The 15,150-nt window shown below is 41.3% G+C and overlaps 1 protein-coding gene across 2 annotated transcripts in view; it reads left to right on the top strand.

The window, feature by feature from the left end:
* The window catches only part of LOC120552479 (matrix metalloproteinase-16-like), a 92,066-nt gene extending 78,764 nt beyond the window's left edge, over nt 1–13,302 (top strand). Inside the window, exons 9-11 of one of the 2 annotated variants that reach the window (XM_039790576.1) lie at nt 3,076–3,226; nt 4,358–4,473; nt 10,880–13,302. In XM_039790576.1, coding sequence (XP_039646510.1) covers nt 3,076–3,226; nt 4,358–4,473; nt 10,880–11,214 — 602 coding nt within the window. In that variant the 3' untranslated portion in view covers nt 11,215–13,302. The remainder of the gene's footprint in view (nt 1–3,075; nt 3,227–4,357; nt 4,474–10,879) is intronic. The other variant, XM_039790577.1, reaches the window with a different exon arrangement.
* The last annotated feature ends 1,848 nt before the right edge of the window (nt 13,303–15,150 follow it).

The raw sequence follows: 15,150 nt of genomic DNA, 5'->3' as shown, positions 1-15,150 counted from the left end.
AAAGACAGGGAGGGAGAGAGAGGGTGTTGATGAAAGGATTTGGAGGCAAGCAGTGAAAGTCTGCTGAGATAAAAAAAGAAACTACAAATCTTCACTCCAACCTGTTTCTATTACCATCACAAAACAATTCCTGGAAATGCAGACTGCTGGTCCCGTATGTGCCACATGTTTGATTTCAGTGTTTTATCCTACACCCTGCTCTTTTACCGGGCTGGGTATGGCAGCAGGATTGCACATAGATTTAGACAATTTAAACTAACAGAACGCCATTTTTCATTTGAACACGCAGGGCTGATTTCCCAGAAGGCCTGATTCTGTCTGTCCCCATTTGGAATAAAACATTAGGAAGAAAGTTGGTCAGAAAACGAAAAAAACCCCCTCCCCCCCCCCAAACAAGTTTTGAAAAAAAAAAACAACCCATGCAAATTTTAAAAGTGATCTGAATTCACCGAATTAACAAAATAAACGCACAGATGGAGGCTTTAGAGTCTAGTTTGCACTGAAGTCATGGATGAGACGCTGATTATTTTAGTGCCGTTAGGGCAACACAGAGCAGGTCAGCAAGCAGACACCACTGGTATACATTAGAGGTAGATTCAGCATGTGTTCTTCATTCCTACAGTGCAGCTTTGTGCCAATTTTGAGTCCGTATTTGCCTGTTTCTAGTCTTCTGATACATTCTATTCCTCGGATTCACTGTGTGAAAACAATGTTATCACACTTCTTGATGTCGATGACAGCATACAGACAGCTTTTGAACAATTAAACTTAAAAGCTGTATATGTCAAAATATAACTATTTGATTAGCCTAAATTACAAGGTAAAAGGTTGCATTATGAATTTAAATTGAATTAATCCAACACAAAAGCACCCGACACATGCATCAGGATCTATATGTCAATGTGCGTTTTCCTCCCGGGAGGCAGGATCCAATCAGAGCTTGATTGGTGCTTTTTGTTTCAGAGGACAGACAGAGCTGCTTGTTTCATTTACCTCATGCAGACAAGTCTGAGAGGGGAGGGTTTTTTGTATTAAAGCTTGACAGATAGATGAATCGGTTGGGCCGATATGTTTGTCGATATTAGCTTATTGCACATATGTTAGTATTGGCATGTCCGTGTCAAGCGTTTCATTTTGGCCACGAGGCAATTTTTCCTCGGGTCACATTAGGAATTCTGGTGTATGTGCGTATAATCATGCATAACAATTTCAGTACATACACGTTTGATTTATCTGGCTGTACAGCATGTGTTTGTGTGTGGCATGTGTAAGGCGGAGGGGTCTCTTTTTGTAACAAATGTTCATGCTATATAACACTCTTCAAACGGTGTTGAGGGCAAGCAGGGGAGTAGTCGCTACACTGAAGCAGACGCCGGGGCTGTCACTACATCAAAGCATCCCTCACAGTTCTGCCACATGAAGCCAGACTTTTATGTGCAGGGCTATGCTATGCTAAAATAAATAAAAAAATATATAACAAAGGAGAATCCCATTAAATGTAGGATAGAGAGAGAAGGGATTTTTTTTTTGCTTTTTTGTGAATCAAGTTGAACTCGTTCTTTTTGGGGATGGGAGAGTCTATTAATCTCTGTCTGTCTGTGCGTGCGTACGTGCGTGCGTGCGTGCGTGTCAGGGCCAGAGGAAGTGTGACCTATGATGAGTGGAGCACTGTAAGAGAAAGAAGTGAAATGACAGGAATTTCCTTTCCAAAAAGAGGCCACTACAGGTCTCTCCTTCCCCACTACTGTTTCTCCTTTCCATCTATAAATCTCCCTTCTTCACCTCAGCCGTATAGTGTGAACACTTCTTGAAGGCTAAATGTCAGACGTGAAGCCTTCATAAAAAAAAAACAACAACAGAAGAATGAGTGCTGGGATCATGTCTGCTTTGTTTTTTTCACACCCATTTCCGGTATTTGTTAAAGAAAATTGTGCAGGTCATCTTAAAGGTAAAGTCCCTCATAGTCTGTAAGGTTAATACCATTCAAGTAGAGAAAATAATAATAAACCTGATTCATTAAAAAGTTAGTTTAGCAAAAACATACACACCATTCCTTTTTTCCCTTCCTTTTTTTCTCTGCTTAGTTTCCATCTTTACTCCAACAAAACGTCTCTACCTGAGGGTTTTAGATCCCAGAGAGAGACACATTTATTTTTGTCAGTCCTGAGCTTATTGAAAGACTAAGTAGAAGAGTATTTTACAGATATGATCATTTTCATAGTCTGTGTGATGAATATTGTTTCCCCTGCATGGAATATTAAATGTTGACAGCCTTAGGCTTCCAATGATTAATCAAATGAAACTGTCTGAAGATAAAACAAAAATACTGTACTGTGTGACATTATTCGGCAAGTCCCCTCTCTACCTTTTGTCATTCCAACTCTTTCTCTTTTCTCAGTCCTGCAGCTACACTACTCTTCCGCTCACCCCACCCACTTCTTCCTGGTGCACCCTCCACCTCCACCAGTGACGGAGAAAAGAACTTCCTGGGGTCACACTGAGTCAAAAACATGTTGTTTAACCTAATTACTGCACAGGAATGATGGGTTTAAAGAGAAAGGAGAAGATGGACAAAGAAAAATATAGTACATATTGTATGTTTTTATTTGATTTTTCAGCAACATTATTACAGTCTTCCCAGAAACATCCTAAAGTTTAGGTATTTGTTTGGCTCCTTGGGGCCTCGGAAACTTTAAAAAAAAAATGTTTTAATGTGACTCTTTGGTCGCCAATTTTCATTGCTGGGACACAAGTGTTGTTGCGGTTTCTTTTTTTTTTTTTATCTCAGCTGAGCAGTTACCGGCTCAGTTTGCCAGCACTGAAAAGTTCCCAGAGTTCCTCCAAGCAAGGGCAAGGGGAACTTGTCACCATGTCTGTGTCCTATTTTAAATTAAGGAAGCATCAACATCAAATACAGTAATACAAGGCAACAGGTTATTGCCTGCCTTTTGTTACAAGGCTTGTATCTGTCCTTGGAAATCTGCCCTTCTCGTGTGTTGCTCCTGGAGGGTAATCCCAGCTGTTACTTGTCCTCCTTTGTCTAATTTATTTTCCCCTCTGTTTCTTGATGTGCAGGGAAGCAGTTCTGGGTGTTTAAGGACACGGTGTTGCAGTCCGGATACCCCAAGGACATCAGCCAGTTCGGCCACGGCATGCCAGCCCAGAGCATCGAGACGGCTGTGTGGTGGGAGGATGTGGCCAAGACCTACTTCTTTAAAGGAGACAGGTGGGCGCAGATGGAGGAAGAACACTGTTCTCACAAACAATAAGGAAACTTCAAAAGTTGAAAACTGCAACTCCGGTTGAGGGATGAACACAATTATTCCAAAAGATATTCCCTCACTGGGCGCCCTGGTTGCTCACCTGGTTGAGCGTGCACCCCGTGTACCAAGGCTCAGTCCTTACCACAGCGGACAGGGTTCAGTTCCAACCTGCGGCCCTTTGCTGACACATGTTACTGTTCCTGCTCGTTTTTTCTTTTTTCTCTCTTCTCTCTCTCCACCCCTTTTCCTGTCTATAGCTGTCCTATTAATTAGGAGGCAAAAAGCAAATCTAAAACAGAAAAGATATTCCATCATTTGGTGTTTTTATGATGGTAGTGGAGGTCTAACATGTCTGGTGACTTAAATGTCGCTGCATATGATTGCCAATTTAGTATTGCACTTCCATACAGTTGGGGGGACTGGAAAGAGACAGATTTAAAAAAAAAAAAAAAAATGGTCAAAGTGAAAGCAGCCGAGACCAAGCTATTCAGACATGTGGTATTAAAGGTGCCCTGCCACACAAAACCGTTTGTACTTGCATTTTTTGAAATATCTTAGGTCCATATGTGTTAGTGTTATGTTGTGAATGTGAAAATGAACTGCTACCTCCTCTGTCAGCTCTAGCCACTGAAAAGAAATAAGCGGAGAAATCAGGCCAATTACAAAAGCTGGTCAGTCTTACATCATGTTGCCTGAGCTCATTACTATTCATGAGCTTGCCCAGTTGCGCTGGGTAAAGGATGCTGATAGCCAGGCTCTCATTGGCTAGCTGTTAGCCAATCGGAGTCAAGCAGCTTAGCTCGTTGAATATTAATGAGAACTGGCACAAATTGAGCTGAGGCTTTCTGTACCACGCTAGAATGGCTTAAAACAAGGTAACCAAGGCATTTTTTCCACAAAATATATTACAGAGTCCATGGTAGAACTTCAGACATTACCACAAAGTAATGAAATACGTGTGGCAGGGCACCTTTAAATTACAAGAAATGAAAGAAAGCACCATCTGTTGTCAATTTTAACGTATTTACTTCTGCATTCCTAGATGTACAGTATCTGCTTTGACTTCCTGCTGCTCATTATTTGTTCCTGTTTAGGTACTGGCGTTACAATGAGGAAATGAGAACCATGGACCCCGGCTACCCCAAGCCCGTCACAGTGTGGAGAGGTGTGCCTGATTCGCCACAGGGGGCCTTCGTCGACAAAGCCAATGGTACGCGTTGTCCTGCCCGATACTCTGATTTGGCAATAACAGCACGCTTCATGTGCCAGGAAGCATTGATTTCAGCTGGTCGCTGGCACACGCTGTGCTGGAGGTAAACCAGGGTGGCATTGATTGAAATTTGCCCCAGTTATTATACTGAGTTTTAGTGGGTGGCACGCGTCCATACATGCAATATCAGGGGAAAGCCACTGAAAGAGTGTTTGTGTATAGCAAATGAAAGATGAAAAGAGGTCAGTTTTGAATTGTTTCACAAGCAGAATGTTCCATCATCGGCCCATCTTGCTCAGTGTGCCGTAAGACCCAGTTGGAGCAGGATTGTGGAAAGCAGAAAGGACAAGACCACCGCTGGGCGCTCATTCCGGTTTAAGCCCGTTGGCCCTGGCAGAGGGTGAGGAGGCAGGATTTATAACTCTCAAAGAGCTCAGCCATAGGCTAGTAAGATAGTGTGAAGAGGGAAAAAAAAAGCTTTCCCCATTGGATGTATAATGCCAGGTGGGTTTGGTCCTGGTCCTGGCATCACATGGGTTGGAAAAAGCAGGGCAGGTGGTGCTGAACACTCTGGCCATCTGTTTCGTGGATCTGCTGCCAGATCTGTAGCCGGGCGTGTCTGCCGGTGAGGCCAGGTGGAGCGGGCATCAGTCGGAGCATGAAGGGTGGATTGATATCCAGGAGCTGATGGGCGTGCATCACGTGTATTTCTGCTGGTATTTGTGTCAGCCTGCGTTTATTTGGCGGGCTAGCTGTTTGCAGACAGTGTGTCAAATGGCACGCTCATAACATTGACCCAGATAAGCAGGCATTAATTGAGTCTACTGCTGCCGCCGATGATAGTGTGTGTTAGGCAACACGTTTCAGAGTAGGGGCCCCAGGGCGATGTTGACCTAACTCTAACCCAGAAAAGCTCAAGCTGCCTCACCTCTCATCCTCCATCCCCTCTCTCTCCTTCTCTTAATAATCACACTAGTCACAGTAATGCGTGTTTGTGCTCAGGAAGCCCATCTATCTGTTGCTTCATCTGGATTTCTCAGTCTCTTAATAACTTATTTTTTCACTTCATTTGTGTTAAATGTAAGAGAAAGGTCTAGCAGAAGCTGCTGCCAGATTGGAAAGAGAAAAAAACAATTCCCGAGAGTGGTTACATTTCTTCAGCTAAACACAATACTCAGCTGAACTCTAAATGAGAGTGTGAAGGGTGTGCGTAGATTGGCTTGTGTTACATTGCCTGCACAACCACATGTTGCCCAGACTGTAACTGGTCTGGTTTTACGGACCAGGTTGGGACTCTTCATGAAAGGAAGTCCTGTGCGTGTTTCTTGGAGTTAATAATAATTTGATATTTTATGTAAATATCGAGCTATTCTTCCTCATCAAAAGATAGATAAGAAGATTGATACCACTCTTATGTCTGTACCAATGACTGTATATATCTTTTATTTTTTTTATTTTTTTTTTACAGTCTATGGTCTGTACGCTAAGTATAAAGCTTGGGCTGGGAGGCAATTAGCTTAGCTTAGCATAAAGACTGGGAGCAGGGGAAAACAGCTAGCCTGGCACAGTCCACAGTTAAAAAATGAGCCTGCCTGCAGATCTAAAGCTCACTAATTAACAAATTGTATCTCTTTGGATCTGTACGAAACAGCAATGTAAAAACAAAAAACTAATTGTGGTTTTAGAGGGAATTATATAGAGTAGCTGTTTTTGACTACAAGACTCCAGGAAGTGCTCCTTGCTCTTTTCTTTTTTTAGGAGCAGTAAAATAGTTATAGCACACAAATCACCATAAAAGACCCAACACAAGACTTACAATGTGTTAATTTGAGAGCTTTCTGTGGACAGAGCCAAGCTAACTATTTCCTCCGGCTTCTAGTCTTTATTATTTGGCTAAGCTAATTATTTGGCTGAGCTAATCGCTTCCTGGCTCAATCTTCTCTCGGCAAGAAAGCTGGTTTTCCCCAACATGATCTCTGTAATTTCCTAATGATCATGAATGAGTTATAAGATGCCCGATGTATAGTCTGTTGGGCATAAAAAAAAACACCAATGAACACCAAAAATATAATTATATTACAGAGATAGGAATTTGAATTGGGTTTGCTGCTTTCAGATGTCCTTGGACTTTGCTAAAAACATTTTCGCAGATATAGAAAACGTATTGGATCAAAATTGCAAATTAATTTGGTTACAGTTACATTCTAAACACTGAAAAATCAGTTTTTGGTCCACAATCTTATACAAGAGGACATGTGCAAAGGGACTACACAGATTCAACTAGTTTATGAGCTCTTCCTTTTCCTTTGCATAGCATGTCTTCTCCTCCCAAGATGAATCTTTTAAAGCTTCGTCCTGTGCTTCTTCGCATCCTCACCAGAACCATCTTCACCTAACAAGTCATTTAAGAAGCGTTGGCTTTTACAATAGCCATCTCGCCATCTGACTAGAAATTTAGAGCATTTCCTCCCATATTTTTTCCCGAGGACAGTGCGCATGAATAATAAATCGCCAGAAACAAAGTGTTAATGGGGCCAGCGAGGAAGAGGAGAGCTTGAAAAAAACAGCCAGGCTGTCATGCTCAGTTTTACACGGAATATATTTTCCCAAAACGCATTTCAGGACAGTAACTTGCAGGAGGCAGCGTTGTATTGTGTCAACCCAAATAGACACATTTTCATACACACATCACTGCATTTTCACAATAAGGCACAGGAAAAGTTGTCATATTAAGACTCTCAAATCCCATTTTTTTTAACTTGATGTTGTTATATTACAATTTATTCACTGTCAAAATGGAATGGGTGTAATATGTGTTTGAAAAATATGTTTTAGCTTCTGTCACCATTTTCATCGCTCCCGACACAGAGGGAAGTGTTTATTTTTTTACTCAAGGGGAGAGAATCAAAACATGAACACTGACTCACTGCGTAAGTAGACTTGTGAATTTGTGTGACATTCTGACAATTGCCCCCACATCCCCCTTAAAAAAAACTGCTGCTCTTGTGATTTGAAAAGCACCACAGCAGCGTTGCTGTTATGTGATATTAGCTGTGGGGTTTGGCTCCTGGGTGAGTGTGTTTTCTCTCTTATGACCAGATATAATTACCCCCGAGGGACAGTCACACACATCTCAGCTGAACGAAAAAGTTGAAACGAAAACAATGGCACAACAGCACAGCAGCAGACACAATTGTTTGAGGTGCGCTTGTTTTACCGCACTGGCAGGTTATCGTCACTTTGATTTCCATTTTTTCTAGTAAAGGTAAGATTGACGGGAACTGTTAGACAGGAACGTTTGTTCAATATCTTAATTTAGGGCTGTGCAATTTGTCGCATTTTTAATCGTGATTACGATTATGAACGGTCACAAAACCTAAGTATTTGGGGAAAAATTATTATTTTGCACATTACTTTTTGCAAGTAAACTCTTGTATTGTGTTCTGAATAACAAAAAAAAAGTTCAATGGGGAAAAGTATTAAACGGTAACTACCGTTTTTTTTTTTCCCTTTCTTTTTCAACCTGGACCCTATTTTCCTATGTTTTTGTGTCTAACTGACTGATGGGAACAAGAATTTTAAATTGGTCCAGTATTAAGCAAGATCACTGCAGTCAGCAGCAGCAAAACAAGCTACAATGTAAGTTTATAGGGCAATTTTTTTACCTTAACAAAAGTGCTTGTTTTGCCACTGACAGATTAATATTCTAAGTGTCTGACAACATTATGGAAAGGGTTTCTAAGGATGTTGACCTTTCTGTTGAAGAGTAAGATCCTTTATTTGAACATATTAAACATCTGCAAAATTGTGTTCAATGAAACCCACCAGACTCCATGTAAATAAACAGTAATTTTAGCATCGAAAAATACACTTCATTTAAAGTCAACAGAAACAAAATTATACTATGAAAAGCCATTTTGGGTCGTCTTTCCACTTTTCCAACCATCACCACTCTAGTTTTGGTTGAAATAAACACACAGTTTACCGATTTACATGTGAAAATATGTTTGCTCTATATACGCTAAAAGTATTGTTTTTTTAAATGGAGTCTGGTGGGTGTAGCGCTAGCGACTTCAGAGATGTTTCTGGTTAAATAGAAAGATTACACACAAAAAAATTATAATACCTGCTCCAACATTAAAAGGCTGCTAACATGTTACTGCATCAGTAATTATATTCAAATAATCAGAGGTGTCAAAAGTATTCACATTCATTACTCAAGTAGAAGTATAGATACTAGGGTTTGAAAATACTTAATAAGTTGAAGTAAAAGTACTGGTTTCAAAACTACTTAAAGTATAAAAGTAAAAGTAATGTAAAGGGGAAAAATGAAAAAAAGGACAAAAGCTTAGCCTGCCCCACAGGGGCCTATAGTGCACTACCCCACCTCCACAAAAAACATTTTTCTAAAGGCCATAATGACTATGTTATATTAAAATCATACTTGCAAACTCAGAAGGGCTGAAAAAGGTGACCTATCTCTTCTGTGTTTTTCAGACAACGGCAGCTACAGTCTGGTATTAGAATCCTCTCTTGTGAAATACAGACACACTTTTACACCGTTTAGCTGTCAGCATTTTAACCGTGTTTACTCCAGCTGCTAGCTAACGCTAGGCTAACGTTACCTGCTGTGGAGTGTAGTGTTCACTAGCGTCCCGTGCGGCAATGTTTCAGTTCCCTCTAATGTCCGTTTTCGGAGCATCGGAGAGAAGCGCAGGCATTTAAGTAGCACCTAAATAAAGGCACCGAAATCCGCGTTGCTATTCGGTCCGGTGGATAACGGTCGTTAAGGCACCGGTGCCGTATTAGCACCGGGTCTGTGCAGGTGCGATGGATCGCGTACAAACCAATAGGGTGTCGGAATGGTATATGTTTATACTTCTCATGCAACCACAATCAAATTCATTCTCTCCGGATGGTGCAGTTTATCTGGATAGGGTTTTTTTGTGTGTTTTTTTGAACAATGACAAGCCGGAATGAAAACAAGCTGAATTGAAATAGGAGTAACGAGGCAATTTTTAAAATGTAAGGAGTAGAAAGTACAGCTAATTGCGTGAAAATGTAATGAGTAGAAGTAAAAAGTCTGCTGTAAAATAATTACTCCAGTAAAGTATAGATACCCAAAATTTCTACTTAAGTAAGGTAAGGAAGTATTTGTACTTTGTTACTTGACACCTCTGCAAATAATATAACGTATAAATCTGCTTTTTTGCTCATACAACTTGTGCACTTTTAAGTATGGTTTTGTAAGCAGCACTTTAACATGTAATGTACTTGTATTTGTAGTTATTATAAGGATCCCCAATTAGCTGCCGCCTAGATGACCAGCTAGTCTTCCTGGGGTCCAAAGAATATTGTTAAACAGATATAAGTACTTTACTAAAGAATAGAATCTGAATACATCTCTCACCATTGACTTAGATGTGTCTATATGCCAATAAGACACAAGTAAACTGTCTTTTTTATTTTTTATCTCATTTTATTTTAAAAGAGAGTGACGGCTTGTTGTCCAGTTATCCCTTTGGCTTATCTTGATTCTAATTACATTTAGGACGTTTTTAAAGAGCAGCTATAAACCTAGTCTCACATTGCCAGACCTATCTCCACAGGACTGTGGAGTAAGGTCTGGCTACACCACACATACATTCTGGGATAGGAGAAAAAATGCTCTGGGTTGTTTGCATTTCTTTAAACCAATCCCAAATCGTCTTTGGCGGCTCTAAGCTCCAAAAGCAGCGATGGTGGCTCTGCAAAAGAGTCTCGGGATGTAACTTGTTTTGGTGGAACATTTTCACCGGGCAAAAGAAAACGCCACATACAATATTAACTGAAGTTAACCGTTCACACAATACAGTAACGTGAGCTACTTAAATAAGCTGGAGAGACATGGTTAAACATGATTTGCTTTTACCAGTGTATCACCGTGTGTATTTTGTCCATAACAGAACCCCAATCGGTCAGAAATTCTTAGTAAAGCTTTACAATCATTCCACGAAAGAAACAAGCAGGCCTGCCTTGTTGCACCATCAAAATTTTCTTCAAAACCTGCCTTTGTCAGCGTGTAGCTTGCTAGCTCGGAGGTTCTGGCTGTTTCCCGAAGCGAACAGAGTGTAAGAACGGCAACACAAAGAGAGCGGAAGGTAAGGGACATCGCCGCCGGATGTTCCGGCGATTTTAGTCGTTGATCCAGACTACTAGAAACCTGAAAACCGTGTCTTTGCTGACTTCCTGTGGTCTACCTGGCTGCAGGGATTTAGAAGTGTACTCCAGGTTGTGTCAGTACACCGTGACATCACAGTTGGGTATGGTCAGAGGTGAAACTCTGCTTTTCAGCCAGGTGTTGATTAATTACCTTCAGATGGCAACGTTCTCACAGATTTCTGTTTCTTCTGTTTCCTTCCCTCAGGTTTCACCTACTTCTACAAGGGCAAGGAGTACTGGAAGTTCAGCAACCAGTTCCTTCGTGTGGAGCCGGGCTACCCGCGTTCCATCCTTAAGGACTTCATGGGCTGCGATCTGACGCCCATCGACCCCGGCCGGCCGCCAGCCGACGACGGCAACACGGACGTGGTGATCGAGCTGGAAAACGAGGCGAACACGGTGAAGGCCATCGCCATCGTCATCCCCTGCGTGCTCGCGCTGTGCCTGCTGGTGCTGGTCTACACTGTGGTGCAGTTCAAGAGGAAGGGTACGCCACGCCACATACTGTACTGCAAACGCTCCATGCAGGAATGGGTCTGAAAGATCGGCGAGAGATGACATGAAAAGAGAGGATGAGACAGGTAAGAAATAGGATGACAGTCCCCACTTTCACAGAGGAGGACAGTGGACTTTTGGACATTTTTAGTGAAAAGACACTGCCACGCCTCCTCCTTTTGGGCGATCTGATACCTTCGTTCAGACCTCCAAAAACTACCAGACAGCCTGTCGGCGGCCCCTCACACATAAGGTGACCCCAGGACTTAAAAGTTGACTCCGCTAACCCTCAGCCTTTTTAACAAACGGGGGAGCAGAGGGACAGTTTGTGGGGGATCTTTGCCTGATATGACATTCAGTCCCAGTAAAAAAAACAACAAAAAATAAAAAAACAAGAGGGTCGGCATCACTTTGTATCTCAGAAACTTGACTTCCTATCCCATTCCTCTTTTATTTCTTTGCCAGACTGCTCTTCTTTAGAAGGAGGACTTTCACGGGGATGCACTCTTCCCACAGGGCACTGCATTGTCATCTGTCATATCAGGTTGTTGATTAAAAAAAAAAAAAAAAAAAAATTTTATATTTTCTGATCTTGGTGCCCGCCCGCTTCATACTGCGCTTAAAAAGATTAACAGTCTCAGATAAACGCGAGTTAATCACATTACCAATTGTCAATCCCTTTTCTGTATTGTCTTCCTTTTTTTTTATTTCTAGTTTTTTTATTTTAATTCTTTTGGGTCCTCACTGTTCCCTTTAAAACGCTCCTGAGGAAGAGACCAAACGAAACCAAATAAAATCAATTTCTCTCCAAAGAGGATCTCTTTTTTTATTTTATTTTTTCTCTCTCTCTCTCTCTCTCTCTCTCTCTCTTTCTCTCATTTCGGTTCATCCTTCCTTCCTTTCTCTGGATCTTTTGAAGCAATTAAGAGTCGGGGAGCTCTGACTGTTGTGGCAGTCTGTTTGAGACACAGGGGCCAAATTATTCTGCAATATTTTAACTCGCCTTAAATATACATCATACTACTTGTGCTTGGTTTTGCTGTTCTTGGAGTTGTTTTCTTTTTTTCATTTGTATACCGCTTTTGTTTTTGTTTGTTTGTTTGTAAAAAGAAGCTAATTGAGAGCTTCTTGTGATGGTATTTTATGGTTTTTATTATGTTACCCAGAATTCTCAGCACTGGCTTGCTGAGCCATTCTGGACAGAATATACACTAGGGTCAGCCTGTATTGAGAGTAATGTATTGTATCGTAAAAAGATCGGAAGGGTCAGAATTCCTATCTCGGAAGGTTCTGGAGTAAAGCCACTATTTTTGTGTGTTTATAAGATATTTGTTACTGTTACTTTTATCATTTCCATAAGACAGAAATCAGGCTAATCATGAGCTTGAGAGCTTGTTACTGGATTTTATGTTTTTGTCCTTGGCCCATATCCCCCTCAGTTTAAAGAAGTGTGCATCCAAAATGGTCATTCTGTATGGTTATTTGTGAATGGACAGACCATTTTTTTTTTTTTTTTTAAAGAATCCTGTTGACTGCCTTGTTTGAGAGAGCTTACAGTTCCCAGAATGCTCTTGTCTCCTGACTAAGGAACCACAAAGTGAGACACCAAGTCAAGATCAGTGCCTGTGTCAACATGCATGCAAGACTTTACTGTACATCCAACCGGTTCTGCTCAACGTGGCTTTGAAACCCCTCAAAAGCTGAGGAGGAAGTTTTCTCTTGAAAATACTGTTTGCATTTATTTTTGTTCATTTCAAGTGTACCCCAATCCCCCCTACCCTTACCTCCAGGTACAATTAAATCTAAGAAAAACCTTTAAACGATTCAAGTGGCACAGTACATTTGGGAACTCTTTGGGAAATCTTATGGGTAATTGGAAAATCAAATTGGCTTCAGCAAACAAACCAACCGTTAGCGAACATGTAGTGTCCTCGCTGTCATGGCGAGCAGTCTTTGAATGTGTGTGTCTGTGTTCATGACCACATACTGGTTTTTCTTTCTTTCCTGTTTTCTGGTCAAAACAAATTGGACATCTCACAATGACTTCTTTGTGTAAGACTTTGGGACAACGGGGAAACGTGTCCTGACAGAATGAATAAATTGATCAATATATGATTAAGATTTGCCTTCGAACTCTGTGCTCATCTTTTAACTTGCGTGTAGAGTCTGTGTGTTCAGTGCGGGTCCATGCTGTCCGTACATATGTGTTCCCTGCATCTGATTGTGCGGACAGTTTGCTTGTGTTTCTCTAACTCTTAAAACGATGTGCACACTACAGCAGTGGGGTATCGGTTTGGTTTAAAAATTTGAAAGAAGAGGGAACTTTAACGCCCGATGTCAAGCACGCATTTGTACCAACCACTTGATCTAATGATGATTTACTGGAAGATACAAGAAAAATACATTAGTATTTATTAAACATCCATGGCACCACAAAATAATTAGAAAAAAAACATTAGCATGCCAACATGCACACATTGACAATGCTGACATACAGACATTTCAACCTCTCCGTTTTCAAAAATAACATTGTGCACAGCTGTCAGTTTTCAGAAAAGTGTTCGCTTACACCTAACAAATATATATATATATATATATATATATATATATATATATATATATATATATATATAGCCGTCAAGAGCACACGCAAACCTGTAGGTGGCAGTGTAACGAGAAGCTGAAGCCCACGTTACCCAATCAGACTCCCGAAAATAGCAACAACAGCAACGAATCTCTTCCTCACTTCCACGGCTGCCTAAACCTCCGATTTGTCTCACTTTACATGCAAATGTGCAAATAAAATCTCCACTCTGGCCGGAGTTTTTAGAAAGAATCGTTTTCAAAAGCGAATTCTCCATTTGCGTATAAACAAAGGACACAAACGAAGGGAAATGTCTCCGTTTTTCAAAATAACCATGTACGTGTAAACGGGGTAAAAGCCTCTGAACGCCCACACAGGTGATTTCAGTTATTCTGGCTGATAAGACACCTCTGCTCAGGTTGAAGGTGGGCCGGAGCTTTGGTGGGAATGTATTTGGTCATAAATCTTCATCTACCAACAAGAATGATCAAGGTGTCAGTTTGTCCTGCCCTAACAGGTGCAACAAAGCTAACAGGAAGCTGTCAATCTGTACACTCTGTACACGCCCACTCAGTCCTGGAAGAGGTCTAATCAGCCAGATTAATTGAAAACACCTGGGTGGGTGTCCAGAGCCTTTAAAGTCAGGGGATCACCAAAGTTATCAAGATATATTGACTGGGTGTGATGGATAACTGGACAAAATTTCATGGGAATCCATCCAATGATTGTTGAGATACTTCAGTCCTAACCCTCTGGAAAGTGGTGGACCAAACAGAGCAACATTGCAATCCCTAGAGCCATGCTGCTAGCATTCCATATCACAGTTCCAACACTAGGACTGACTAGTGCTACACTGCAATAGGAGTACAATGATGCTTCTTTTACAACCACCACATTAGCTTTCCTGCTAAAGTCTCCTTCTTGTCTGACTTACAAACATAAACAAGTCTCGTCCTGCACCTTGGCATGTTTAATGAGCCACCAAACAAACGTTCACCGGGGCAAAATGCACTGCTAACGTCAATCTGCAGGCAAAGAAGTTAATTCGCTTCTCAGCTGCGGCACAAAAAATAGCAGGAAAACATACCTGCAAATGCCACTTGGATCTGGTTAGAGGCTGGTGTGGCCCTTACACTTCCATAGCACTAACAACACTGCTGTCTCCAGCACAACTTTGTTTACTTTGCGTCTTATTCCTCTGGCGGGGCTCAGCCTGCCAGCCGCTGTCGATCAAACACGGACACCCCCTCCAGCAGGCTGACATTTCCCCAGCAACCTTTTTTCTTCCTTTTAATAATAAACATTTGGTTACAACAGCACATTTCAAAACGCATGTTGACCTTATTTGTTAACTACACAAAGGGTGGGTGGGGGGGGGGGGCTATATGTAATCTTAG

Source organism: Perca fluviatilis, chromosome 22 (genome assembly GCF_010015445.1).
Source record: "Perca fluviatilis chromosome 22, GENO_Pfluv_1.0, whole genome shotgun sequence".
Classification (NCBI taxonomy): Eukaryota; Metazoa; Chordata; class Actinopteri; order Perciformes; family Percidae; genus Perca; species Perca fluviatilis.
Note: the sequence above shows the minus strand (reverse complement) of the source record. Positions and strands in the feature narration are given on the sequence as shown.